General features: G+C 39.3%; 1 protein-coding gene across 1 annotated transcript; it reads left to right on the plus strand.

Moving 5' to 3' along the window:
• Nucleotides 1–499: 499 nt before the first annotated feature.
• SDHAF3 (succinate dehydrogenase complex assembly factor 3) lies at nucleotides 500–26,189 on the plus strand. Its single transcript, XM_082753216.1, has 2 exons — nucleotides 500–697; nucleotides 25,345–26,189. Exons 1-2 carry the CDS (start codon nucleotides 527–529, stop codon nucleotides 25,546–25,548), a joined length of 375 nt encoding a protein of 124 aa, XP_082609342.1. The 5' UTR covers nucleotides 500–526; the 3' UTR covers nucleotides 25,549–26,189.
• The last annotated feature ends 227 nt before the right edge of the window (nucleotides 26,190–26,416 follow it).

Here is a 26,416-nt window from a genome sequence, read left to right on the forward strand (position 1 = left end):
CTCTGATACAAGCTTAATAACACAGATAGATTTAAGCTGATGAAGTTTGGTTTTAGTGGACTGCTTTATTGGCTCTGAATTCTGCCCGGGTGTAAAATGCAGTCTTCTTCTGCATTTCTTTCTGGTGGTAGCAGAGCTCGAACATGAGGGAAGGGCTCAGAGCTGTGCCAGGCTGGGTGTGAGGAGGAATGTCAGTGCCGTGAGGGTGGTCACACACTGAGACGGGTCTCCCGGAAAGGAGTGTGGTGGGTGCCCTGTGCCTGTCAGCACCCTGAGGACGTTTGGGCGATGCCCTCGGCGACACGTTTCAGCTTGCGGTCAGCCCTGAAGGGACCAGGCGATCCTCGTGTGCCCGTGTGCCCCTTCCAGTGACTTCTCACTCACACCACATCCCCTCCACCCCCTCCAGCCCCATTTATTCACCCGCCCTCCGCCCCCTTGCGACAGCGGCGCTTGCTCCGGCGGCCGGGCCCCGCCCGGTAGGAGGCCGGCAGCGGCTCCGCCTCACGGCCCGGCCGCCGCCGCCATGCCGGGAGGGCCGGGCGGCCCGCGGGGCCTCTACCGCCGGCTGCTGCGGCTGCACCGGGCGCTGCCGCCCGCCCTGCGGGAGCTGGGCGACCGCTACGTGAGGGAGGAGTTCAGGAGGCACAGGGCCGTGGGGCCGGCTGAGGCCCAGCGCTTCCTGCGGGAATGGGAGGCAAGTGCCTGAGGGGCGCCCCGTGGGCAGGGGGCGGCCCCGGGGGGCTGCTCTCCTCGTCCCGTGTGCGGGGAGCCGCCTGCACGCGGCTGTGTCCTCAGCTGTGTGCATATAAACGTATCGTCAGCTGTATGTGTGGATAAACGTAGCAGCTCTGTGCATATCAACATATAACCAGCTATGTATGCACATATGCGTATAGCTGACGATATGTTTGTAAGCATATAACCAGCTATATATGCATTATAAACGGCAGCCACGCAGCCGCACGTGTGATTTGCATATAATATGTTATTACAGATGTGTATGTATAGCTCCATATGCAGCTAATCGTATAAATACAGTTAATATGTATGTGTAAATAGCTCCCATGTGAGCTTTCAGGTCATTTTTGAGCAATGTTCTTCGCTTTGCAGAGTGGTTCCTAAGGCAGCAAGTCCTAAGTGAGTGTTGCCCCCCGTGACCCGGATGGCAGTGACGACAAGGCAGATAGCGCACGAGGAATTGGGACGAGACAGGCAGATAATGCCCAAGTAATTGGGATGGGACAGGCTTCATGGGACAGGAGGTGGCTCTCGAGGTGCTCCCTCCACGATCCTCAGCTCTAGCAGGTGCTAGCGCACTAATAGTCCCCAACAGACCTCTCTTCTGGGAGCTGGTTGGAATGGGCAGTGTGCAGGGCTTCAGACTGGGCAGCTGAAGAGTAACGGGGAGACACCTGGCCCAGCCATCTCTTCTGCTTTTAGCTACAGGGGTAGCTAAAATACAAGGGGCGAAGCAGCTCCGTTAGCCTTGCACTGGGGTGTCACGAGCAGGCAGGGAGAACGCTGCCTGGTTTTCTCTCCAGGGGAAATGAATAAATATATTTTAATTGCCTCTTGCCAACTGATAGATGCTGAAATCGGAAATTTTGTATCATTTTCTCAAATGGCTGATGCTATTATAATTCTCAGTTGCAGTTTATTTGATATTGCCAAAATGTTTCTGCATCACTGCCTCCAATTTTAATGAGCTAAAAAAACAAGTTGCACGTTAACTATTTTCGGTGCTAAAATCTTCTTTGAAATAGTTTTTTTTTTTTTTTTAAAGGAAGACAATGTTTAAATTGAAGAAGCATTAGCCATTTCTGTGAATGTGTTTCTCAAAAGTATTTTAAAAGTAGGTTACAGGGAAAACTGGGGAAAAAATAGATTACAAGGAAGAGAAGTGGAATTTTGAAACCTGGCATGCAGTGCTATTAGTTATGATATGTTCAAAGAAAGGAAGCTAATTTAATAACTATTTTGAGAGTGTCAGCGTAAAGAACTTTACAAGTATGTCTCTCTTTTAGCGAGATGCTAGCATGTAGTTAATGTGGCTCTTCTCATCTTTCCTTTAATCTTTTGTTTTGTTCTTGTTTTTTTTTTTTCTCCCTTAAATCATTATCTACTTCATGGGGGAAATCTGTAAATCAGACTTCCAGATTTTTGGCCTGCAGGAATCTCTGCCTCTCACAACATGCTGTGGTGTGCAGTACCTTGAAGACTTGAACTAGGAAGCTGAGGAAGGTAGCCTGTAGAATACTTGCTTTAGGTAAGAGAAAGATGCTCCACTTCATTTTGGAGTCCTCTTTCTGCCTTTCTTGGGCACCAGGACACTCTTTTTAAATTTTGATCAGAAATAGACTGGAGGCTCCAGAACAGTTCTTGCAAAACACAGCAGCGTACCTGTGAAGGCCCAGTTCTTGAAGGGTGTGTGTGTTGCTCACTCAGTGATGCTGAAGCTGTAACATGCTACTTCATGTAGATGAACCATTTTTGTATTTCTTGTCTACATATCTATTTTTATTAAAAAAAAAAGAAGAGTAAAACACAACAAAAAAAACCTTAAATCACTGCTACATTAATGCAAAATGTTTATATTTCATGTCCAGTTTTAACCATTTTTTTGGGGAAAAACAAAGTTACTGCTCAGATAACAGTATTTTGGCATATTGCATGCAAAGCTTTTTTTCTTCCTGATTAGCTTGTTCATTAAAGTACTCATGTACCTTAATGGTTGCAGTTCAGTGCTATAAATATTCAACTTCAATGGGAAAAGTTCTTTCCTCACATCTTTTTTTTTTTGCATGCATGCTATCTGGTACAAAGTGACACGTTGTCTGATGTTACAGAAAAATAGTATTTAGGAATTTATGTAAGGATAGTGCATCCTAATGTATATTCTTCATAGGATAGACCAGAAGTTGTGGATAGGATGATTGCACTGACATTTCTTGACTTTGAATGAGGACTCCAATATGATGTGTAATCTTAACAGGGGTACAGTCATTTTGAGTATACGTGCAGGGCGCAGAAACACAAGTAGAAGGTTAAAGAGAGATTTCTGAGATGAAGTTTAAACAGAAATGGAAAAAAAGAGGTGAAAAGACACCCAATTAATAATTGCCTTGGTGTGTGAATGATTCTAGAACAACTTGTCTGTGCCCTAATGTTGCTGCAGTGTCAGTTTCCATTAAAGGAGATGAGAAAGGATCTCCTTGTTTCGTACGTAGAAAAAGTGAGGGATTTATTGTTCTGTCCCAGTTTGGGCAGGTCACAAATGACATTTTTTATGGGGAATCTAAACTGACCGGTTTGAAATTACAAAATGGGGAAACTGTTCTTTGAATATTCTTGGAATAGTTCTTAAATAAGACTGGTAGAAATAGTCTGCAGGTACATAAAAAGTTATAAAAATAATAGAACAATACAAAAATTGCATTTTTCCTGTCGTTGCTGTTAGATTAATGCTTTGCCTCTTGAAACCCGCTGAGAAGTAGGAAGGGGAGATGCAAAGAAAGCAAGCTTTGTTTTTCAGGAATCATGGTTGTTCAAGTAGATTGAAATTAAGTATATAAATTATTAATATACGTTCCTTTCTATTTTCTAAATATTTAATATTTTAATTAAAATAATTGGTACTCATTTACAGGAGGTGGCTGATATAATTAGATTGATAGTGATTATTACCTTGGAATGCTATTGAATTAATGTTGACAGATATGGTAAGTGAATTCATTCAAGTCATCTAAATTGTGTGGTAGCTGATGAGAAAGCATACTTAAGAATAGGTAATATTAAGATAATATTGATTACTTCATTCCGGGTTACAAATGATAATGGTGTAGAATATTCAGCTAAGTAATTCAGGTAATCATTTGTTTTACATCATTTAGGTTAATTCTTCTTTTGAGTTGGAAATAGGTCATTTGTTACTTACCTTGTTAAAAAGTCTGACCCTGTAGGCTGGAAGGTCTGGACTTCCTGAGATGAGCAGAATCATCCTGCAGAATTACATGACATTTTCTCACATCAGAGAGATTGAATAAATTGCCTTTGAAATGCTTTGGCCTCTCTTGACTCAGAGAGCCTTTTCATAAGCTTTCAAATTAACTGCAACTGATTTGGGAGCTGGCATCTGCTGTTGTACGCTTGGAAGGAAGGTGACCATTTTTCATTCCTGGTAACATGTCCAGGCATTGTATTGGAAAAATGAAGGTGGAACTGTATCTTTCCACCTGGGGAGCTGGTCACTTAGCCTCTCAAGAATGGCTAATTTTTCTAGTCAGTATGATATCAGGTGTGATAAAAATAATTATCATTCATCAAATTTGTTTTCAACCTTCTCGCTTGCTGTGTTTGGTTTGCCTGGATGATTTGTGGCATGGACCCATAATGTCTCCCAGGACACAGCTGTCATGATGCATCTCTGTTGGTGGTTGGGTATACTGAAAGTTTTGCATCTTAATTCTTTCAGCTGGTGTGATCCTCCCTCCCCATTTTTGATCTGTGTTAAGCCTCTGGCACTGAAAAATACGTTAAGAAGCTGAAAAGAGAATTTGAAGAGCAAATATCCAAAGTTGGGTGGGTGGATGAGGAAGCTGTGGCCAGTACAGGAATCAGACAGGGATAGGAGTGGGACATGTGGGTTGCCTTTTCAGCAAATTTATAGGTTGCATAAGTCTGAAACTGCTGCTAACTTTCTGTATTCTGAGTTTCCTTGAAGTACATTATATAAGTGATCTTTTCTTTGCCTGACAAAGAAATACATTTTTTGGGGGAAGTGAAATATGACTTTAAGGTTTTTCCCATTTTATGACTTTAATAAAAACTGTGAAATAGGATTTAAGAGTAGTATTTCATTGTAACATTACCGGATACGTTGGAATTTGCTTTTAGTGATTTTTATGGCTATCTGGATGAAAACCTTCTTATTAAGAGTAAATTCCTACTGAGACTTACGTATTTAGCCCCCACTTAGGGTGTTCACTGGGTCTTAATTTGTAAGCACAAAATTGGAGACAATTTCCTTGATTCTCTGTGATATTTCTCAAAAAGCAGGAAGGAACTTCTCACTTTTCTGAGAGCTGGGTAGTTATGGCTGATGTGGGATTTGGGTATAGCTGGACACAGGGAATCAGCCCTGCTCTGCCTTACTGCCAGGGGTGTCCTGCTCTGGTGTCAGATGTGAAGCCTGCCTCTGTCAGATGGCCCTTGGGTGCAGCACCCATGATCTGGTGAGTGCCCTGAGCCAGCTTTCATGTGTAAAGCTCCTTTTGACCACAACTAAACCCAAAAATCCCTATAACAGAATTTCACGGTGAAGCATCCTTTTGATATTGTGGCTTTACTCTCATCCTTTCAGTGCTCCTTGCAATACAGGTTTAGAAGCAGGAGTGGGGACCTGCTCCTCTTCCATGGAAGCTGCAGAGAGCCTGGGAGCTGGACACAGCCAGAAGCAACATCTGAGCCATTGGGGTCTCATCAGACAGCCACGGCTGCCAGTCACTTCAGGTTATACCCCTTGCGTACACCAGTCACCTTAGGTTATAATAAATTAATTGTGAGGTGAATGCCACTGAAGTGATGGAACTTCATAGAAACGTTAGTGCTTTCAGATTCAAGGACATCAGGGGAAATTCTGTGTGTGCCTGCTCATGGACACTTTTAAAATGAATACAGCTTTGTGACAGTCAGCATGTGATTAGATCTCTAAATAAGAAACTAGCAATAATGTCAGACCCAGTAGAAACACAACCAGCAATGACATTTGCAGAATTGCTGTTTTTAAAAAGTAATTCAGGTTTCCATCTAGTGGCTGTATAAAATTCTGTCCAAGCTATGCGAGGCACAGCATATGCATAACCATGCTATGTAGCGTATCGTAGTACTTGTGTATGTGGTTAAAAATCAGGAAATAGCCTAAGGGCAAAAATTACATGCATAATAGCACATAACTCTGAGGGTCTCCTTATTTTTAAAATGAAGTTGTAGTGGTCAGGAATCAGTGATTTTAGTGGTGTGCACTCAGATCCCTGAGTAGTTTTTAATCTAACAGTTTATTTCATTGCTGTAAATTAACCTCGTTCTGCTTTTTCACAGTTCCTTGGCAGCCATTTCAAAAAGTTTAACTCAGTACAGGTCTACAGAAAAAAAAATAAGTCTTAAAAGTTGTCTGTAAGTTGTATGTGTACGAGTCTAGTTAGATTTCTTGTTTCCTCTATGACTTGAGAGAAGAGGAGATGGGTATTCAGATTATTTTGTCCTCATTTTGCTCTTCTAGCAGTGTCTGTTTTTCTTACATAAGTGTTTTACAGTAGAATTAAAAAAATCCTTATCAGTGTGGGCTTTCAGGTGGAGATGATAACAGGACAATTGATCGACAAATGACTTTGTAGTGGGTCAAACAGACAAACTGGCTATAAATTGGAATTGCAAATTTATCAGGAGTTCTGCTTGTTTGTATTTCACTGAGACCTTCCTTGCAGCATTTGTTTGGTACTTGTGTGAATATTGTCAGCTTGTAGTGTTTTGTAAGCATGGTAGGTGTTACCGTGTTTTCAATGCGTTTCCACTATCAACACTATAAACACTGCCAACTTTCCACAAGTGCTGTCAAGTACCATATTTTGTAATTACTGCAATAATATTATGAGTGCTGTAATTGCCTATACTGTATGGATGTGCTTTTCTGTTCTGTGTAGACACAAAATTGATATTTTTCTGTGAGTTAAAATGGAATCTGGAGCACATCTAAATAATTGTTGCAGAACTGTTTTTTTACCTTTCAGCATCATACTGAGGTATCTGCACAAGTGATACACAAACTGGAGGATTTTTAAAGCCCCAGATTTGTATATAGCATGTCTGAATATACAGCTAATGTGTTTGAACCCATTAAAGGGTCAAGGCTCTTTTATACAGTTCACTAATAGTAGTGTGAGTTAATCAACTGTGTTTTTGCAAGAAGCTCAACCTCAAATTTCAGCTTCATAATCTTGTGTTTAGCACCATTTTTATCTTTTTTTATTATTATTATTTATTTTTTGCTGGCTTTCATGATGCTGAAAGCTTTGGCTGTTTTAACGCTGAAGCTGATTCTGTCTACAGTTATATATCTCCTAATTGATATCCTAGTGATTATACTGCAACTCACTCCTTGGAATAAACTGAGCAGAAAAAATATCCTGAAATATTTTTATTTCCGTGCCTGTTAATTAAAAACTACATTTTTTGAAGGCTGTGATTTGAAAATCTTACTTAAGTCTGACAAAATGTTGGACTTGCTGGTTCTTAAAGGTTAATTCCAGAAGTAATGTTAATGGGATTTTTTTTTTTAATGAAATGATCATTATACTAGAAGTAAGTTGCAAGCAATCTTGCAAGTAGACTTAACTAAGTTTTATATCTTAAGGCTATGTGAGGAGTTTAATATGCTCTTGTTAATATGTTCCATTTTTTTGTTGTTATTCTTGCAAGGATGTTAGTGAACAACAGAGCAGAGTAACGTAAAAGACATCATGATGCCTTTTTTTTTTTTTTCTCTTAACTAGGTAAAGCTGTAGAATACCTTCTAAGATTGATCTTGCACCCATCTTCCAAGAATGACTAGCAACTGATCCATAAAATGTAGATGCTTATTCTCTTGCTACGTGGGAATTGCTGGACAACATGAAATGGATACACTAGTTTTATGCTTTTTTTTTTTTTTTTTCTTCCTGAATTATTCTGTTCTATAATTTAGAGGAAATGGGCAGATGATTAGGTCACTGCAGCGTTCTCTAATTTGTTTTCCCATTTTTCTGAGGCCTGGTAGGAGGGTGAGACTTGAGACATCCCCCCATCACCATTGTTTCTTTTGAGATGGCCTGACTGGAGGTATGGAACTGTGTTGCTGGTATGGGGTGAATCAGAGTGATTGGTTTATTTTCTGTAGACCACCAAATATCACTTAGCACATAATTGGTCTCTTGCCTTTTACAGTTGCATAGCGGAATTGAATTGAGTTTAAATATTAAATAAAAATATAATAAATATTTTAGTATTATATTTGCAGTTTTTCAGGGTTTGGCACTTTCAAGCTTCAGGCTGCAGTGCCCTTATAATGTAGTCAGCTGATTTTTGACTTTGTTGATACATCAGGAGTGAGTACCCTTCATAAGACTGCAGTTCTTGAAGTGTGCGCGTGATGGCAGCAAATACTCAAATTTATAAGGCGCGTTCCCATACCAGGAACAAGTAGGGCTTTGAATCTTCTGATACAAAGTTGAATTTTCACAGATTCCTTTCTTGTTAAAATGTGTTTTGAAATATGTATTCACTAAACCACTGCTGCAGATTTTGAGAAGGCTTTTTTATTTTAAAAATGTTCCGTGCTTTCCACCTGATGTAGCTATAGTTGTCTCTTGCGGTGCTTTCTGGTTTTGACTTGCATTGGTGTAGTTTGCTTCCCCAGCAGCAAAAGCTGTTACCAACCTGAGTAGTTTGCAATATTTAGTGACTCTCTGATCCCTTGTCACAGAAAAGGGGACCTATACCACCCTTTTATGCTTCAAAGTATTTGTCTGGCACGCTATTCTCTGGCTCCCTGTTGGTGCTGTAGTTTGCTTTTCTGGAGCCCGTGGTTGTTTTTCTCTACTTGAGAAATATCTTACCTCTCTGCAGTGATATCCCATGTAATGTGCTCCTACTCACCCTCTGTTACTCTCCCTCTGGTCTCTCATTTTGGTAGGATTTTCACTCAGATTGCTTTTCACAATTGGATTTGCAGTTGAGCCAAACCTGCTACAGAAAACCAGCCTGACATAAGCACCCTGAGCTAGCCTTTATGCAAAAAAAAAAAAAAAAAATCCTCATCATCTTCTAGAAACTTAGTAGACTGCCAGTGTGTGACAGTGTTAATACTTTTACAGCAGACATTGATGTGGTAAGAGTCCCTTTTTTCCTGGAGTTGGAAAGTTCTGGGAGTTCTTCGAACTATTTTTTCCTCATCATTTTGTGACTGAATGGTCCAATGCAATAGGTTTGCTTCTGTTGTTCCTCTTTAAGCCTTGATGGCACATTTATTACCTTAGATACTTACATTTTCCTGTACTCTTTAATAGATATATGGTTTTTTTTTGTACGCTCTGTAGCATTTTGTTTACTTTATTCCCTTGCCAGTTAGTATTTCCAAGTTCTCACCTCATAATCTAGACCACTACTAGGTTCTCCAGCAGGTGTCCTCTGCAGGATAACCATCCTGTTCTTGGCCTGCGGATCTGGTGTCAGATGTCCTACTTCAGTGACATCAAAGCACACCTTATCTCACTCCCGGGGTGTCGGGAAGGAGATGGACCTACACTGTAGCTTCCTGAACTGGTTCCATCCAACTGATCTGGCAACTGAGAAGAGTCATTAAAAATCCTCATCAGCCACAGTGAGCCACAGCATAGTGTGCCTGGAGGAGATGGAGCCTCAGTATGTAGGCACAAATCTTTTTTAATTAGTCTAGTTTATTTAAAGGATCCGCTGAGTGTTAAATTGATTATGTCTCTGGAAGTGTAGCCCAGTATGGGTATGGTCTTCACCTAAAAAATCAACCAACCAATCAAAAAAAAACAACCTAACAACAAAAAAAACCACCAAATTTTAGATTCTGTTGCAAAGTACATTGGTATTGCATGGTGTTTTTAAGAGTAGGAAGTTTTATTCAAAAGGTAAAATAATAAATATATATGTATATATATTTATTCCTGCTTTCATTCCTGGAAATGGCTGAAATGTTTAAACTGAATATTGGACTTTTTTCTTGTCCATTCCAGAATGCATACAGGCACGTGTCAGTGAAACACCGTGATATTTTAGACCAAGGAGCTGTAGTCTGACACAGATACAGGAACTGTGGCTTACAAGAAAAGTGTAGATCGGGTTTAGGCTGTGCTACAAGCACATTTGTGTATTCTGGTTCATGTGGAAATGACTTATCTTGCTCTGTGTATGTACTTTATTTACAGGAGTTTAAGTTTGGTTTAACGCTTAGAATTCAATATAAGGTGTACAGCAGAACAGGATATCCAGTTGTTTTCTTGACCTCTTGAATTTTTAAATCCAGTTGTTTGTTCTCAGTGTTCTCAGCATACTGGCAAGGTTTCTAACACCCGTTGTGGTGAGTCATTGTAAGGATTTGAGAGCCGTGATGTGAAGAGTTTTAATTAAATAACAAATACGTATTATGTCCTTAGTGGTTTTACAAGGATGAGATCTTGTGTAGCTGTGTTTTTTTTTTTTTTTTTTTTTTTTTTTTTTTTTTTTTCCCACCGGTTCTGCTGCTAATTGACTAGTGAAAAGAAATTTCATGGGTAGTGTTAAGGGTGTCACTCTGGTTCATGGCAATTCCACCATCATTGCATTATAACTGAAAGAAGTTACGTTGTTAAGAAGAAACATCGTGTCCTCAGTCAAGAAGGAAATGAAAGATACTTTGTGAATAATGTGAATGCTGATTTATTTACTTTGTCCTTGGTGAATCTGGTTTCTCTTGAGTGCCTGTCTGCCAGCAGATGCCACTCCAAAGCAGGAGACCAGTTTCCCAACATGGACCAGATAGAGGAAAGTAGTTGTGGTGGACCTTGTTTTTTCTTAGGAATATTGATGGCAGTTTGCCTGGTGCTGCCCTTGTTTTCCTTGATGAGAACAGCTTATGCTGTAAACAATTAAATATTTATCTTTTAGGAAGGAGCTGGTTAAAGTTTTGTTTCCTGCTGATGCATTAAATCCTGTGGCAGGGGAGATGGCAATACACAGAATAAGTTGCTTTTGGTCTTCAGCGTGGAGGTGTAGAGGTGTAGAGCACTGTTTTGGTTGAGTAGGTGGTGACCCAGGAGTCCTGGGACTCCAGGAGCATCTTTATGGAGGGGTTCTCTGTGGTACAAAGGTGCCTGTGCCGAGATTGCTGAAAGCCTGTAGCAAGGCAGGTGACTTAGAAGCCCAAGTCTCAATGAATTTCAGCAGGACATGTCCATATAAAACTTTAAGAGGCATATTGAAAAAAAAAACAGGCCAAGTTGTTAGTGTATCTGCCAAGAAAGTACTAGGAAGCAGTGCCCTAAAAATAAGGAATCCTAGGCAAGAGTACTCTTGTCCTTTCTAATTTTGGAAAGGGATTCTTCTTTGATGAGATGGCCTGGGTTGTGAATAATGCCATTTTGCCATCTCCAAACTGTAAACAAAAACACATGCACCATTTTTCTTTAGCAGCTGATGTTTGGATGTGGATAGAGGTTGTCATGTCCCTGCAGACACCTGCAGCAGAAGACTGATTTCACAATTGCTGGGAATTTAAACGTGGCTGAGAATGGCAGACCCCGGACTGAGGTGGTGGATGCCGTCCTTCCAGACTTGATCCATGGGGCTCCGTGACATTACCGTTTGGGTTCTCTAAAAGTTTAGCTAGAAAGGAGCCCGAGAACCTGCAGGATCTGAGTAGAGCATGTTCAGATGCAGCCTGCCCAGATGCAGCCCTCACCCGCTTGCTGCAGCCCTCGTGGTTGGTGTTAGAGCATCGATAGCCCTCGGCTGGCTGACAGAGCTGTAACTGCAAGGTGAAAGTTTGCCATTCTGCTTTGCTTCTTAAATTTTAACTTTCTGTGCAGGAGATGATTCAAAGCTAGGGTGTTTTAATGATCTTAAGTGTATGTTTTTCCAGTGGTAAACTTGATTTCTGTGGTCATTTGGATTTGATTTATTCTGAATGGAGAAGTAAATAAAAGCATGCTTAAAATGTTTTAGTCCAGTGGAGAGCCATGAAACAATTAAAATGCAAGGATTAAGTGAAAGGTCAGTATTGACAACTACAGGTCCTTCTCCTGAGTGTATGTTGTCTGATTCTGGATGAACAGCTATGAAGATGTTTTATAAGAAATGGGGAGATCAGGAATAGTGTTTCTGAGGTACTCTGTGACCGATGTGTCCATCAAGCTGTAGAGGTTGGCTCTATATCAAAGCTTAAGGTCTGAAATAGGATTTAACAAATTGATCGAGACAGGAATGGGACCACTGACTGTATTTAAAGTGATACTCTGCGATGCTCTGTGTGTGTGTAGTTTGAAAACCTATTCAAGGTATTTTTATCAGCATTCATTTAATAATTACTTCACCAATAACCTGTTTTCATAAAGGATAACATGGGCTTGGTTAGGGTTCTAAACCTTGCGCTTGAATTTGTTTAAGTTTTTCCAAATTTTCCATTCTGCATTTTGTTTAGTTCACATTGTCTTCAGGACAAAGTTTTTTTGTCTGACCTCATTTGGCATCGGAACCACCTTGCTTCTCCTTTTGAAGATACTTCCTGCAGCATGACCCAGTGTTGACTATTCCGTGTTAGGGGTGTTTTACACGCTGAATTTTCTAGGTGTTAACTTATTCCTTCCCTTAAGGATTTTCTCCCCCCTGTATTCGTGTGTTTGTGTGGTATATTTCAGGGGCTTGGTGCCTTACTTCTCTGAGTATTTCACGGTCATGCTCAGCAGCAAAGCATGTGGAAGTCAGGCGATGATTTCAGTGGCTCCTTCTGAAGCTCCAGCAATCTTTTCCGTGGGCAGCAGCGGCATTGTGCTGCCTGCTGTATGTGAGCTGCGGCCACCTGATTGGTAAGTTCAGTCACAAAATATTGGCCAATTTTGGCTTCCCTTCCCCCGAGTTCACCATGGCAGAGCTGTCTGGCATTGAGGACACTGTGGGTCGCTCAGGCTGGAAGATGGCCGGGTCAGCGGTGATGCCAGGGTGGTGAGTGAAGTCCGAGGGACAAATGAAGCGCACCAGGTTGGTGGCTGCCAGGGAATTACTGCAGGTATGCAGCAGTACCTGGAGGAAGCCAATTTGTCTGAAGAGCTTTTAGGCTAGTAAGGAAAACAGTCTTGAAATTACTGTAGTTTTGTTACGTATGTTGGATAAAATAAGCACCTTTCCAGTGTGCTGTGGCTTCTGGCACTGCTGGCTGAAATAGGGACAGAAGTTGGGATGGGATCTGTTAGGTGCTTCCTAGCTTTCTTGCTGTTTCATTTTACCTTTGCTAAATGGAATTGCTCCAAACTTCTGGTCTTAGTTACCGAATGTGTGCTTGACTCAATAATTTGCCTGTTGTGAAGACCGAGGGTACTTTTTGCAACAATGCTGCCTAGAGAGCAAACCTGAGGAATTTTGTTGGCGTGTTGCCATTGGCACTTGGAAGGTGCTGCTTCTGTTAAGGAATAAACAATTGGATAAGAGTTTGGGAAGACCTTGGAAAGTAGCTTTAGTTTCCAACTTCTTTTAAAAAATTGTTTTAGTGAGATCTGTCATATTTATCCATTAAATATGTGATTTTTTTTTCAGTTAATGAGATTAATTGCATGTAATATTTAAGCATTTAACAGCAGGAAGTCATTTCTGCTTTTGCTTCATAGCATTCAAATCTTTGATAGAACTTTGAAATGTTTTAGTTTTTTTTTGTGTGTGTGTGTGGCACAACCTTGGTGTAATTTAACTCTGGTAAGATTACAATTTTACCTGTGTTTTCTTATCTGAAGAGTTTACTTTTGGAAATGCATGTTGTTGTGGTGCTTATAGTACTTGTTTTTTGACATACAAACCATACTATTATATCTGTCCATGTGATTTTAGTTTGGTTTAGAGGACATGGAGAAGAGATTTGACTTAAAGCATAGTTTTCTGGTGTTAGCTGGGAAAATTGCTGAAGTTTCTGGAGTTTAAGCAAAATAAATTACAATGATAGCAATCAGAAAGCCGTAATTTAAATCAACATTCACAACAAAGTAGGGCTAAAGTACAAGCATAAACTCGGTACTCTCAAGGTACGCGGTCACTGGCACACATCAGCATCCTTTGTGGGGCAGCTAATTGCTTGTTTGCAGTCCAAGAACAACGTCCCTAAGAACTGAAATCGTGCTGTGTTCATTTTTGCTTAATCATTTGTTTAGTTTATGTGTAATGTGACGATGTTGATGTGTGTTGGCTGTGTGTTTCAATGATGTTTGGTATGCGCTAGTATGTGACATTTCATATTATGACACCAAAATCAGCCATACAAATTATGTGGGTTTTCAACATACAAACAATGAGGGTTACAGTGTTATTATGAAGCACAGCTCTGATGAAAAAACCTTTATGGCAGTTAGCAAGGACTTGGAAAACAGTGTTATACAGGACGCAAGTGCTGTCTTCATCGCTGTTAACTTCTTTTATTTTGTTTTCCATGTATCGTTTGTGCACTTATTTGCACAAATTCAAACTTTCAGAGCACAGCAACAGGTATAGGTAGGTTTAAATTAGGTGCACAAGTCTGTGTAGATTTTTTTTTGGTTTGAAAATCAATTCCCTGATATCAGAGACCTGGTTCCAGTTAATGTCTTTCATGGCATTACAGTTTGAGGATGCATTAGCTAAATTGATATCTACCAGGGCTTCACTTGAACGCATTCAGTAGTCTAACAGAAAGCATGCAACAGCATGTAATGGGTTTAATTGCAGTATGAACGAGCACTTTGAACTTGTTGTATTTGGCTTTGTCTTTTCTTTTCACCTTCAGATGTTCCCAATCTGTTGGGTTAGGTGACTTCTCAAGCCCTTTGTGCTATTCAGCATATCCCATTTCCTGATTAAAGCTTTTGGTACAGCAAAGGATCAGTGCACGTTACCTAGTTACTTGCCAAAGGTTTCCTTTCTCCTGAGTATTTTTTGTTTGTTTTCGTTTGTGACTAGATGCTTGTAGGCAGTGTTTGTGAGGGAAGATAGGATCCTAAAGCTATTTCAAATACATGTGATAATTTTGACAGCACTAGTGGCAGAACTTTCCTAGGGAAATTCAACACCCACCTGAGGAAATAAAACATTGTGGTGCTGGGTTCTGCGAAGAAAGGTGTTTTGCAAAGCTATTATTTTTAAAATCACTCCTATAGCAGGTATAACAAGCAGTTCAGTGAAGATAAGGAGATCTGTTTGGTGTTTTTTCTCATAAATGAATACAGTAGAATACAAATGATCCCACTGCTTTTCTGCCAAAGGAAAAAAAAGAAAAGGAAAATATGTACAAGGATATGCCTACAAACCTATATATTAGCTTTAAAGGGATTTTACATTTCTATAGCTTAAATCATATTTAACTAAATAAAATGTTTGGGTTTTATAACCATGTCTCAAATTGGTCTCTCAAAACAGCATTGACAGTGTGTTCATTCACTCTGGCTGAAATTCAGAAGGCAGCCAGTCTTTATCCTCACCCCCAAAACAAGTTGTCGAAGTGCAATCTATTAAACCGAAAACAAAACAGAACAAAAGGCCTTAAAAGATGTGTTGTCGTTGGTTCTTCCACCCCCTACCATCTCTCTTAAGCTTTATTTTAGGAGAGCTTGGCACTTTTTTTTTTGGTAGGGTATTAGGCAAATCCTCCTGACCGAGCCTGTGTTGTTGTAGTGATGCGATTTCATTTCTGATACGTACGTTCCTGAAGTTCATTTAGAGGTAAGCAGTGTGCAAAAGAAACATGAGAGCAATCGGTCTCCTAGTGTCTCTTTTTCATACCAGTGTTCTGTTTTGTTTTCAGTGTCGCCCTGCTTTAGGACATTAAAAGTAGATGTTAAGCCATGTTATGGAAAAAACCCGTAAGTTACCATCAGTGTGGTTCAAGGGTAAGCATCTCTGGTAGGTGATGTAAGTGTTATCCACGATTACCTTGCTGGTGGCTGTAGGTAACTTGTTTGAGTTTTTTGTGTTAGGTCTAGGTCTTGGTCTGGTGCTGTAGGAATCCTGTGCCTAAATTACAAAGCAGACACATTTAGTTGTCCAAAAGCCACCCTACAGAGTGGAGAGTGAGAACTACCTGCTTGTGAGCTTGAGATACACATCAGGCCTTCTTCTCCACTTTTTTCTTGATTAGTAAATAGAAATCATTGATGTATAAACAGATCAAAAATAATTCAAGTTTTTAATGTTAAAATAGCATTGAATTGCTTTAAGCAACTTTGGAGTAATTTAAAAGCCTTGCTAATATGAGTTGAGATAATTCTTTAATATTGAGAAGTCTTGAAACAAACTGGGACCTCTCACTATTTTAAATACTCTCTACCTAGTAGAAATCTTGAGGCAAGCTATTTATTCATATTATCACTGGATGACAACTAAAGATTTTTTTGTAGACTTACTATGTAGTCAGATTGAAAACTCTTCTCTTCCAGGTCGTCATACACAACAGAAGAAGGACATGCTTCCTAATACAGTACAAATAAAACAATGCAGCAGTTTGTCATTGGCACTAATGATAAAAGCATCTTGGTATCAGTGTGGAGAGAAATTTAAAGGGATGCAGATGTGCCACACCGAAACGAGTAAATGCTACCACTTAACTCAGAGCAGGGGTAGTTTATCTCAGGAATCTTTGACCCACAAGTAGAACTAATACACCTCACTTTCCATTCTTGCTATCTTACATACAGGCAGCCCCTTCCTGCTCTGAGTGTTAATACCTCTTCACCTGAAGCTGGAGAGCGTCGCGCTCAGCTGGGAAAGCACCAGAGAGCAGGACTAAGCCAGTGTGACCGATCTCCGCAGGGTGTATTTGCTTTCCTGAAAGGTTGCCCTGATGTTTTCTTGACTTTAGTGTTTTCACATTCTTCTTATTGTCTTTTCCTTTAAATGATAGAAGCAAATTGCTTTGTTTTCCAGTCGGACGGGTATTTTGGCTTGGTAGGGGACAGCCTTTGGTTGCACAGAGGAAAGGAGGAATACCAAGTGCGTGAGAATTTTTAGGAATAAGCAGGCAGCCTGAATTTTTGTCGTGAAGGATTAAGGTTTGGTAACTGAGTGTTCATTTCAAAGTAAATACAACTCTGAACGATTTGGCTTCCTTGATTTCCGTACCTTTCTTACTCCCCACCCTGTTTTCCCTCTCATCTGATAATTCAAAGCAAGCTCCCTTTAATAGTAGAAAAGCCTTTTACAGTGGCAGAAACAAGAAAGAAGTAGTAAGAGAAGATTTAGATGAGTTGAAGTATTCGTTGTATGAGAGATTATTGGAGAATGTTCAGGCATGAATTTGATATATATATTTGATTTTCAGAAGAACAGTACAGAAATATTTTATGGAAGAAAAGTACAGAATATTTTATGGAGTTTTTCAGAAGCACTTTTAAATTAGCTCTCCCTACAGTACTTTATTGAATTTTGAAACTTGTTCAGCAGATCAGGAGCTAGACTGTAATCCTTGTGGGTCTCTTCCAACTTGGAATATTATTCTATGATTCCACGATAAGTGAATTTTCCTTTTTCCTTTTGTACGTAATCCTTCCAGTCTTTTGCTCTTCCGTGACAGCTCAGCCCATACTTGCTGTAAAGTGAGAGGTGCTATAAAAATCCTCCTAATCAGAGCCATTGGGTAGAGGGATAAATAGATAGTGGATTGCAGATGATTACACAGGTTTTTTTCATTTTCCAGATTTGGGGCTCTGATGTAGTCAGTAGAGATGCGTACTCATTTATAGCTACTCTTAAACACGGCCATAGCACACTTGCTTTCTTCAGTAAACTTCTCTGGCTACTTCTGAAGCAGTTCAGAGGTTGTATTGAAATCTGCAGACTGCGAGTTAAAAACCCTGGTAGGTTGCATAGATTTGCAGGCTTTAGAATTTCTTGACCTCAAGAAACCAGAAAAAAAAAAAAAAAACACATCACTATCTTAGAATTATGTTTAGAAAGGCAACTTTTAATTTCTTTGATCTTTTTGTCTGCAGCTTCATATCAGGAGATTTTCTGGCTGCATTACATCGACCTGTTTTAAGAAAAGCAAAACAGAGTAAAGAATCTTTTATTGCAATTTTGAGAGCAGTACAGTTTAAAAAAAAAAAAAAAAAAGTGCTGTGATTTGTTCTATTGTGTGGAAGAGCATAGAAGGTTTTGTAAACGGTTTTATTAATTTCATTAAATGGTGGTAAGTTTATGTATATACGAAATGTATTTCTGGGCTAAAATGTGAACGTCATTTAGCATCTTTTGTTGCTCAGCAGCAAGAACTTTAAAAGAATATGCCTCAGGTCTAGCAGAGAGACTAGTGAGTTAATCTTTTTGCCTTTTATTAAATACATGCTAATTGCGTTAATAAACCTTTTTTACCACAAGTGTGAGTATACAGATACAAGCCAGTATGTTGTAGTTGTCTTAAATAACATCAGTTATATCAGTATGCATTTATTTTCATAGAAATACTGTATTAGTGCTATTCGAAAACAAGAAGGACTGAACTTTAACCAAATCATTGTGATTAACTAACGGAGTTATTTCTATAGAGTAGGATTTTAAAAGTGACTAGACTGGATGTCCAACTTGTCGAAGTAGCACCCTTATAGGAACTCAGCTGCATTTCCTAGCGGCAATATATTTCTTATTCCTGAAAGCTTGTGAGTCCACCTGTACTCAGGCTTTCTTTTATTGAAGGCTGGTTTCCTACACAGTGCTCTGTGAAGAGCACTCATTGAAACGTGTGTGTACACTTCTGCTGAAGAAGCAGGTAGATAAACTTGAAGGACTCTGCTTTAAGAGCTACTGCAGGGTGGTAGTTCCAGCCAGGCTGGGCTTGTGTCTGTCCGTAGTTATCAGAGGGACCACGGCAGGGCTGGCCAAGGAAATGAGCCTCTGGGACAGACTTTGACTCAGGATTATCTGTTGCCAAATTTGCTTTGCTAAATGAGGAGAGAGACCGGTGTGTTGCATGGGAACAGGGAACATAAAAAATGTTCTGTTGAAACTGGGGATGCTTCTGTCTGTCCTGAGGAATGGATCTGACTTTTATGCTAATGACCTTCTGGTTTGCTTATTAAATAGCACCCATGGTTTTTTACATAATTCGTTCAATCACATTATTTTTCTGCAGGTCCATTACAGTGAAAAATTCAGTGCACTTTCAGCAGGAAGGTTATTTGTGGTGTCATTGAAATCAGTGCAAGATTCCTATTTGCGGATTAAAATTTTGTTTATATCTGAGTTTTTCATCGTTAGTTTATTGAAAACTTTGGCTCTGATGAGTGTGCAAGACTATGAGCAATGGAAAAAATAAGAATGCTGAGTATCTTTTGTATGTGTCTGTACGACTGAAGTGCTTCACTGGGTATAAACGGAGTAGAAGAACATGCATGGTGAGTCTTTCAAGTGTCATCAGTTGGGATATGTAATCTTCTACATGTTCTTGGTTAGTATTTAGCAGTCTAGAAGCTAACGTGGTTGTCTTGGAAACAGGCTTTATTTTCCTTTTGCAAATATCTAGATGTGAAATCATTGTCTTCCTTGAAAATCTGGAAGTTATACTTCTCAAAGAAATAATAATAAAAAAAAAAAATCAGTTGTTTGTCTCCTGTTTAGAGAATTGGTACAGAAGTCTGTAGGTGATGTCTGTATTGTGTGCTTTAATTGTAGTGTGATTATGTTGCTAAAACAGTCTTACTTTAAAAAACCTAAAATGTCTCTACTCACTTGTTAAGCTGATGTTTGTGTTGGAATTACCTGCTGTAAACCACTCTGCCAGGATTTTCTAGGTCAATATTAAAATAGTAATATTACAGTATAACGGATGTATAGAACAAGTTACGTTCCTAAAGTATGTACTGAGACTATCACTTCAGGTCTTTTCCTTTACCCTGCTTTAAATTAGCTGCATGTGATAAATCCTTGACTTTTCTGTGAGTTTGTAGCATGAGATCTGCCAGACAAAACATCAGGAGTAGAAAAAAGTGCACAGGACAGCTCTGTTTAATGAGCCTGAGAGCTGCCACACGCAGCATTAAAAAATAAATCAAAATATAAACTGAGTCAGGGAATAACCATCTTTCAAATAGTTGAGGATTTATTAGGATTTGTTTAAAAATATGAAACCATGTTCTTGAAAGAAGTTTGACATTTCTGGTCTGTTGCTTATTTGTCCAGTCACAACAGCCTTAGGGCTTGTCGTATGTAACGCTGTAATTTCATCGTAATTCTTACAGATACGGTCTAGACTGAATAATTTGTTGTGTTTTGTCCTTCAGTTCAATGGCATTTTAACGTATTTCTCTTCAAGTATTTTTGTCTCCAAGTACCAACTTAAAAGCTTCTCAAACACTGGTTTATGCTTCAGAGAAGAATTTTATTACATAAGAGAAGATTTTTTGGCTTAGTAGGAGCTTACAGTTTGAATTTTGCAGCCTGTCCAAGGAAAGAAGACCACTGCAGGAGCGTGGCGAGCTGTTGGAACCCATTCACGCGACCGTCTCTTTTGGCTTACCTCCCATCTCTTGTTTCTGCTCCACTTCTTGTGCCGTATCTACATTGCAGCTTGAGCTCTTCTCAGAACTTAATCGGTCAATTCATTTTTTCTAAAGAGTTGTTTTTTCCTACCCAGTATGTGCTGAATTTTCCTCTCTCCTTCACTAGAATGAGCTCGAGCTTTCTATTTAAGGCCTGCGATGAAGCTTATTAATGTAAGTGGAATGGATCTCAAAGGCTGTGGTTGTGACCAGATGGTGCAAAAAGCTTTTAGTGACCTAGATTTTGGCCCTGAGGCACAGTACTTACATCGGTATTGTACATCCAGAAAGAAATGATTAATCACAGCTTGTTTTCCCACAAGTGACAGTGGAGTCACTCTGATGAACTGTAACAGTGTTGCATTCCTTTTTTCTTTTGCCTGAATAGAATTGGTATACGTGTATGTTTACCTTGATGGTCAAGCCACGGGCTTTCCACTTTTATCTCAAATTATGATCTCATAAGTCTTACATGTAAAAAGGATGTTAAAATTACATATTATTTAAGCTACAAGCAAAGCTGAGTTGGTCCTTGAACTTGTTTCACATTCCTCTCAACAAATGTCATTTCTTCCAGTTTAACAACATTAGTAAACTCTGTTCAAAAAGGAGTCTATTTATACCTTCCCGATCAAATAGTAATTCTCCATGCTGATTACTAGGTATTGCATAATTATGTTCTCTGGATCCATTTTAGCTGAACATTTTTTAATTTACTCCTTCCGAACTGCAAAGAAGCAACCAAAAAAAACCCCAACGAACCCCAAGACAGTTCAGTATAGTTGCAGTGTGTGCATCATTGTGTTGCTGTGGTCACCAGCCTTAACTTTTGGTTGATAATCACATATTCTAGCATCCTTCCCAAGTCTCCAGGGAAAACTTGGTGTTCTTAAAGTTCTCATGGCTTTTTTTTTTCCAGCTCAACTTTTAGGACACTTTTTTTCTGGCTGTTTCCAGTCATTACAACTGTAACTTTGTACTGGAGAAATCTGTTTTACCCCTGTGCATCAGAAATGGTGACATGGTCTTTCATCCTCAGAAATTAAAATACCACGGAATTCAAAGTTCTGTAAAGATAAGAAGGAACTGCAATTTTTGTCATGTGCTTCATGGTGTTGCTGAATTCAAGCAGCAGAGGTCTATGTATGAATGCAGGGAGGGTAAGCATATTATTTAGGACCTGTGTGAAGACAGCACTTGAGGAACATCCTCTTGCTTACCTGCTGCAGCCTGTGCTAGCCTTGGTGCTATGTCAGGTCTGCAGCTCCGTCTGCTTCAGCCCAGCCCCGCTGATGAAGGGCTGTGCTGGGGTTTTGGGGTGTGGGAAACTCTTCCTGATTTGGAAACCGGAGAACTCAGTGTAACTTAACACAACTCTTCCTTTTCTAGTAGATATTAAGCATTTTGTTGATGGATTTTGCAGTGTAATAAAGGAGATGCTAGAACAAGAAAACAAAAGGCAAAATGCTGATTTCTCTCATAAATAAGCTTGCCAGTAGTTCTGACTTGTTATAAATGTAACGGGTATATACTTAGTCATATTTTATGAAGATCAGCTTGTTTCTAGTGCTTCATTTAAATGTGATTTTAGAGGCTTTATTTTAGCCTCTGAATGTAAGTGCTGTCTGTGGCAATAGGACTGAAACATTTGGCCTCGAACCTTTTGGATGTTGCTGTTTTCCATGTTACGTGTGAAATCCCATGGCATTGCCCAGCAGGAGCAGCGTTAAGCCAGTGCTGAATGCTGGTGAACAGCTCCCTTTGCTAGGGGTTGCCTCTGGCCTGGTGTTACATAGTGGCTGCTCAGGTGGTTTAAATGCCTGACATTTCCAGCATCTGCCCACGACCGCGCTGGGTACCTGCCTGCCTTCGTTCTTCTTGTGCCCTTCTTACAGCAACTACTGCTTTGACTCTCCACATAAGGGACCCTGAGTGCTGCAGGGAATATGTCACTTTCTGGTATCATTCGAATACAACTGAGTATTTTAAAAAGCAGGAGGAGGGCTTACTCACCACCTTTTCTAGTAGATTCTCACTTTGTCTGAAGTCATCACGGCGTGTCCTTTACACAAAGACAGGTGATGTGAAGTTGTCTAATATATTCCTGTTAGAGGACGTGTGACTTAAAATAGCTGTTTATTCAGATCGACTAACTTATTTGAATGAGTAATTGTATTTGAATGAGTAACTATACAGTTTCTTAAAGTTTAATGGGATATTTTAAGTGGTTTTAAAGGGTGGAGTGTAGGTTGTTCCGGTTTTATGTGTACATGAGTGTATGAAAATCCATTGAAATAAGGCATTAAGCTGAGCTAATGTGTGGTAAATTTTTTCTGGTATTGCTCTTACATTTCTAACTATATTTACAGCTGCAAGTAAAATCACAGGAAAATGCTCTGGAGTTTCACGAAGTATATTCCCCATTTAAAATTCACTTCTGCGAAGACTTTCTTTTACTGTTAATTAATTACTTTAACAGAATACAAAACAAATACATTATTTTTTTTTAAGTAAAAACACAGTAAATCACCTGCAGCAATCTGCGCATATAATCATGCGTTCAGCATCTCTCTGTTAAGATGAGAACAGGTCGTTCCTTGCTGTGCTGTTTGTTCACATCATCATTTCTTCATGCCACAGTCCTGTCAGCATGTGTTTGGTTTTGCTCCTAGCAGCAGAACGAGAATTTGAAATGCTGTGATTTTGAGTTAACTCACGGTGACCGATGAGGGTGGCCTGCCAGGCCATGCTTGTTTTTCGATGTCACCTTGGGAAATCAGTTTAAAATAAGCTGATACCATTTTTCAGTGCCTGGCTGAGATGTTAAACAAACAGGGCACAGAGCAGCTGCTTCCTACCTGGCCCCAGTAATGCTGCTGTTTGATCAGTGCTGTCATTAGTTCGGCTGCAAGTGAAGATGGTTGTCTGGATGAAACAAAAACGTCAGCTTTATACTTTAACTGCTTATCACGTAGAAGGGAGATTAAAAATCTTTAGACCTTTTTAAGAGAAAATCTGGCAGCCAAATGAACCATACAGGTAGTTACTGTGAATAGGCATATCCATCCTGAATGTTTCTATCTTAATGAATGAAAGCCTTTCAGAGATTTTGGGAGTGGTTTAAGATGTAACGTACTACATGTTACACCTACCTTTGAGGAAGATGCTGAAGAAGATAGGAAAGACGATTGCAATTCTCCCAATGCAAACAAGCTCTTAACCCATTTAATCTTACAATTAAATCACAAATTCCTATCAACATTTCCTATCAACATATCAGATCTACCAGCAGGTACTGGGCAAGATGGCAGTCTGCACCTGGCAGTCAGGAATGGGGCTTTTCTTTTTTTGTGTGTGGTTGTCACTTTTATTTTTGTATCTAATTCTTTCTAAACTTTGGAAACAGCAAGGCTTACACCGTTTCTGTAATGTGTGGTATTTTAAAACTTCTGATGTTGCCTGTCCCATGCCCTTTTGATGAATTTGTGCATTCTGTGAAAGTTTATGAATCAGAAGAGGAACACCGCTTATTCACTTCAGGAAATTAATTTATTTTCAGAAAGAAAGGTTATTGATTACAGCAAATACTTGCTTTCTGAGTTTGTGTAGCAAACACAAGCTTATGTATTTAACAGTGACATAGGATTTTAAAGCAGGCTAATGGTTGGGCATCTGCCTTGCTTTGTTGCCTGCAAGGAGAGCTTCCATGTCCTCGTGTGTGTCATGGCAGTGCAGGGACCTGGCTGCCTGCACCCTGTGCTGCTCATAACCTGCTCTCAGCCTGGGACATTTGCTGCAAGGAGAGGGACTCCGAGTGTCTGTGACACCGATGGCCACATACCGTGAGATAAATAGTTGTCTTTTGACTGAAACCAGCAGGAGAGGTTGACTTGACTTGGGCTTGATTCTGGTCTTATTTGTTTCTGGTGGCAGTCATATACAAGGGGTAAGTCATATACAAGGCAAAAACATGGTGGATTTTGCTTTGGCTTGGTTTGATTTTTTTTTTTTTTTTTTTTTTTTTCATATAAATGCCTGATAGGGTACAGCAGGTTCAGACAAGGTATTGTGACTATCAGAGCTTCTTACACAAACAAACAGAAAACCAACCAACCTAAAAAAAAATCCTAAGGTGCAGAAGTAGTCCCTGACTGTCACTCTTTGCCATCCATGCAAGGGAGAACACCTCTGGTGCTGTGCATGTACTAAGTGTGGCTCTGCTGTGTTTGCAGGCTGTTTTTTTTTGTTTTTCAGCTTATTTCTGAACTTCATCTGAATTAAAGCTCATGTGCAGTTAGAAAAATGGTGCATCTTCTATACAGAAGCTGAATCTTAAATTACAGAACTACGTACCAGCAAGACATGTAGTGCCTTTCCACAGATCCCTGATATCAGAAAAAACTATGAATTTCTCAGAGCACAATAATGTGTAAACAACGAGGCATCCTGAGATTTGTTTGTTTCTCAGCTGGATTTGTAGATGGAGAAAATGAGCTATAGTGTGTATTTGTTCTGCTTCCAGCCTTTCTGTAAAGGCGGAAAGATATTTTCATGGGGGCATCATTGCCTTTTCGTAAAATGAGGTGAGAACCATTGTCTGTAATGAGCAAACAAAACCCCAGCATTTTTCAGGGTCCAGTTTTGAATTTTTGTTCTTTACACTTTAAATCGAAGTGAAGCCATAACTACTGTGGCTTTCTGGCATGTGCAGAAGATTTGTTCAGCTAGAGAATGAGTGGGGAAGAAGAGCCAGGGGTGACAGGTCCAGATGGGAGCCACTTTGGAGTGATGCAAAGCAGAGCCCATCATTAGGGGCAGTACTTGTATTATATATGTATTTTAAACTATCTACTTAAAATTGATCACAGATGTTAGAGATTTCTTAACTTTTCTTTCTAACAGAAAGTATACTTTTTTGTCATTTGGTGTAAATAGACTATTATAGAAGGTTATGTAAGAGTATGATACTATGGTAAAATGGTATTTAAAAAGTTGACATCCTGCACTTGTCATTTTTGTGACCTTTGTATTCTTTCTTTGTTAGAACTACGCGGCACTGATACGGCAACAAATTAATGAGGACAAACAAAATTCAAGAGAAAAGACTGTATTTGGCATCCAGCTCACAGAAGAAAAACTTAATGACTTCCGCGATGAGCAGATTGGGCAGCTGAAGGAACTGATGGATGAGGCTACCAAACCTCAAAAAGAAATAACAGTTTCTAAAGACTCAGAACACAAAAGCTAAAAAGGTTTTAAAGATTCTTTTAATTCATACGGAAGCATTTTGCAACTTCCCTTTCCAGCTGGGCTAGAATGTGATTTTTGTGGAATGACGGATGCTGCTATTGCTATAACTTATCTGAAGCTGATGTCTCTGGCTTCTTGTGCAAGAATGACTGCTAAAATGGAATCATAACACTTTTATGTTAATTACAGTTTTTTTTTTTTTTTCATTTTTTCTCCTAATGGAAGGTGGAGACTTAAAGAATTTGGTAACATTAAATTGACATTTTAAAAAATCAAAAGTTTTATTTTTAATTTAAGCACCCATAGAGCAAAACTTCTTTCCATTTGTACATCATCCTCTGCCATGATGGAAAAGATGCAATTAACATTTGTTTTCTGATGTGAATTCAGTAGACAATGAACAAAAGTGTGGTGCTAAAGAGTGAGTGTTTATTTCAACAGAAAGAAATGAGCAGTATTAGAAACACATAGAGCTGCTGAAATTGAAAGTTGGTTTTCTTCTTGAGCTGTATTGTGAAATTTGCTTTAAAATAAAAGGTATGATTCATTATTAAATTGACTTGTAAAGAGTTGCTGGTTTATGAAGGAAATTAGATATGAATAATAGCTTTCAAAAATAAACTTTTTTTTTTAAACACATTCATTAGTTGGTTGGTTTATAGTTAGAGTTCAAATAATCTTTATAAGCTCTGCATCCAATATTATTATATTATATTATCATATATAATATATTATATTGACCAAATTTATGGAGTCCTCAATCACTAAAATCACCTGGTTCATAATAATGTATAACAGACATCAGTTTTTTGGGGTAACGGGTAAGTCTTCATCAGGACAATGCATATCTATTGTAATACTCATAT

The sequence above is a fragment of the Aythya marila genome (genome assembly GCF_965140915.1).
Source record: "Aythya marila genome assembly, chromosome: 2".
NCBI classification, from domain to species: Eukaryota; Metazoa; Chordata; class Aves; order Anseriformes; family Anatidae; genus Aythya; species Aythya marila.

Coding starts and splice junctions, on each gene's coding strand:
- SDHAF3 (XM_082753216.1), top strand. CDS start 527: ATGCCGGGAGGGCCGGGCGGCCCGCGGGGCCTCTACCGCCGGCTGCTG. Junction 698..25,344: donor GCTTCCTGCGGGAATGGGAG/GCAAGTGCCTGA, acceptor TTTCTTTGTTAG/AACTACGCGGCACTGATACG.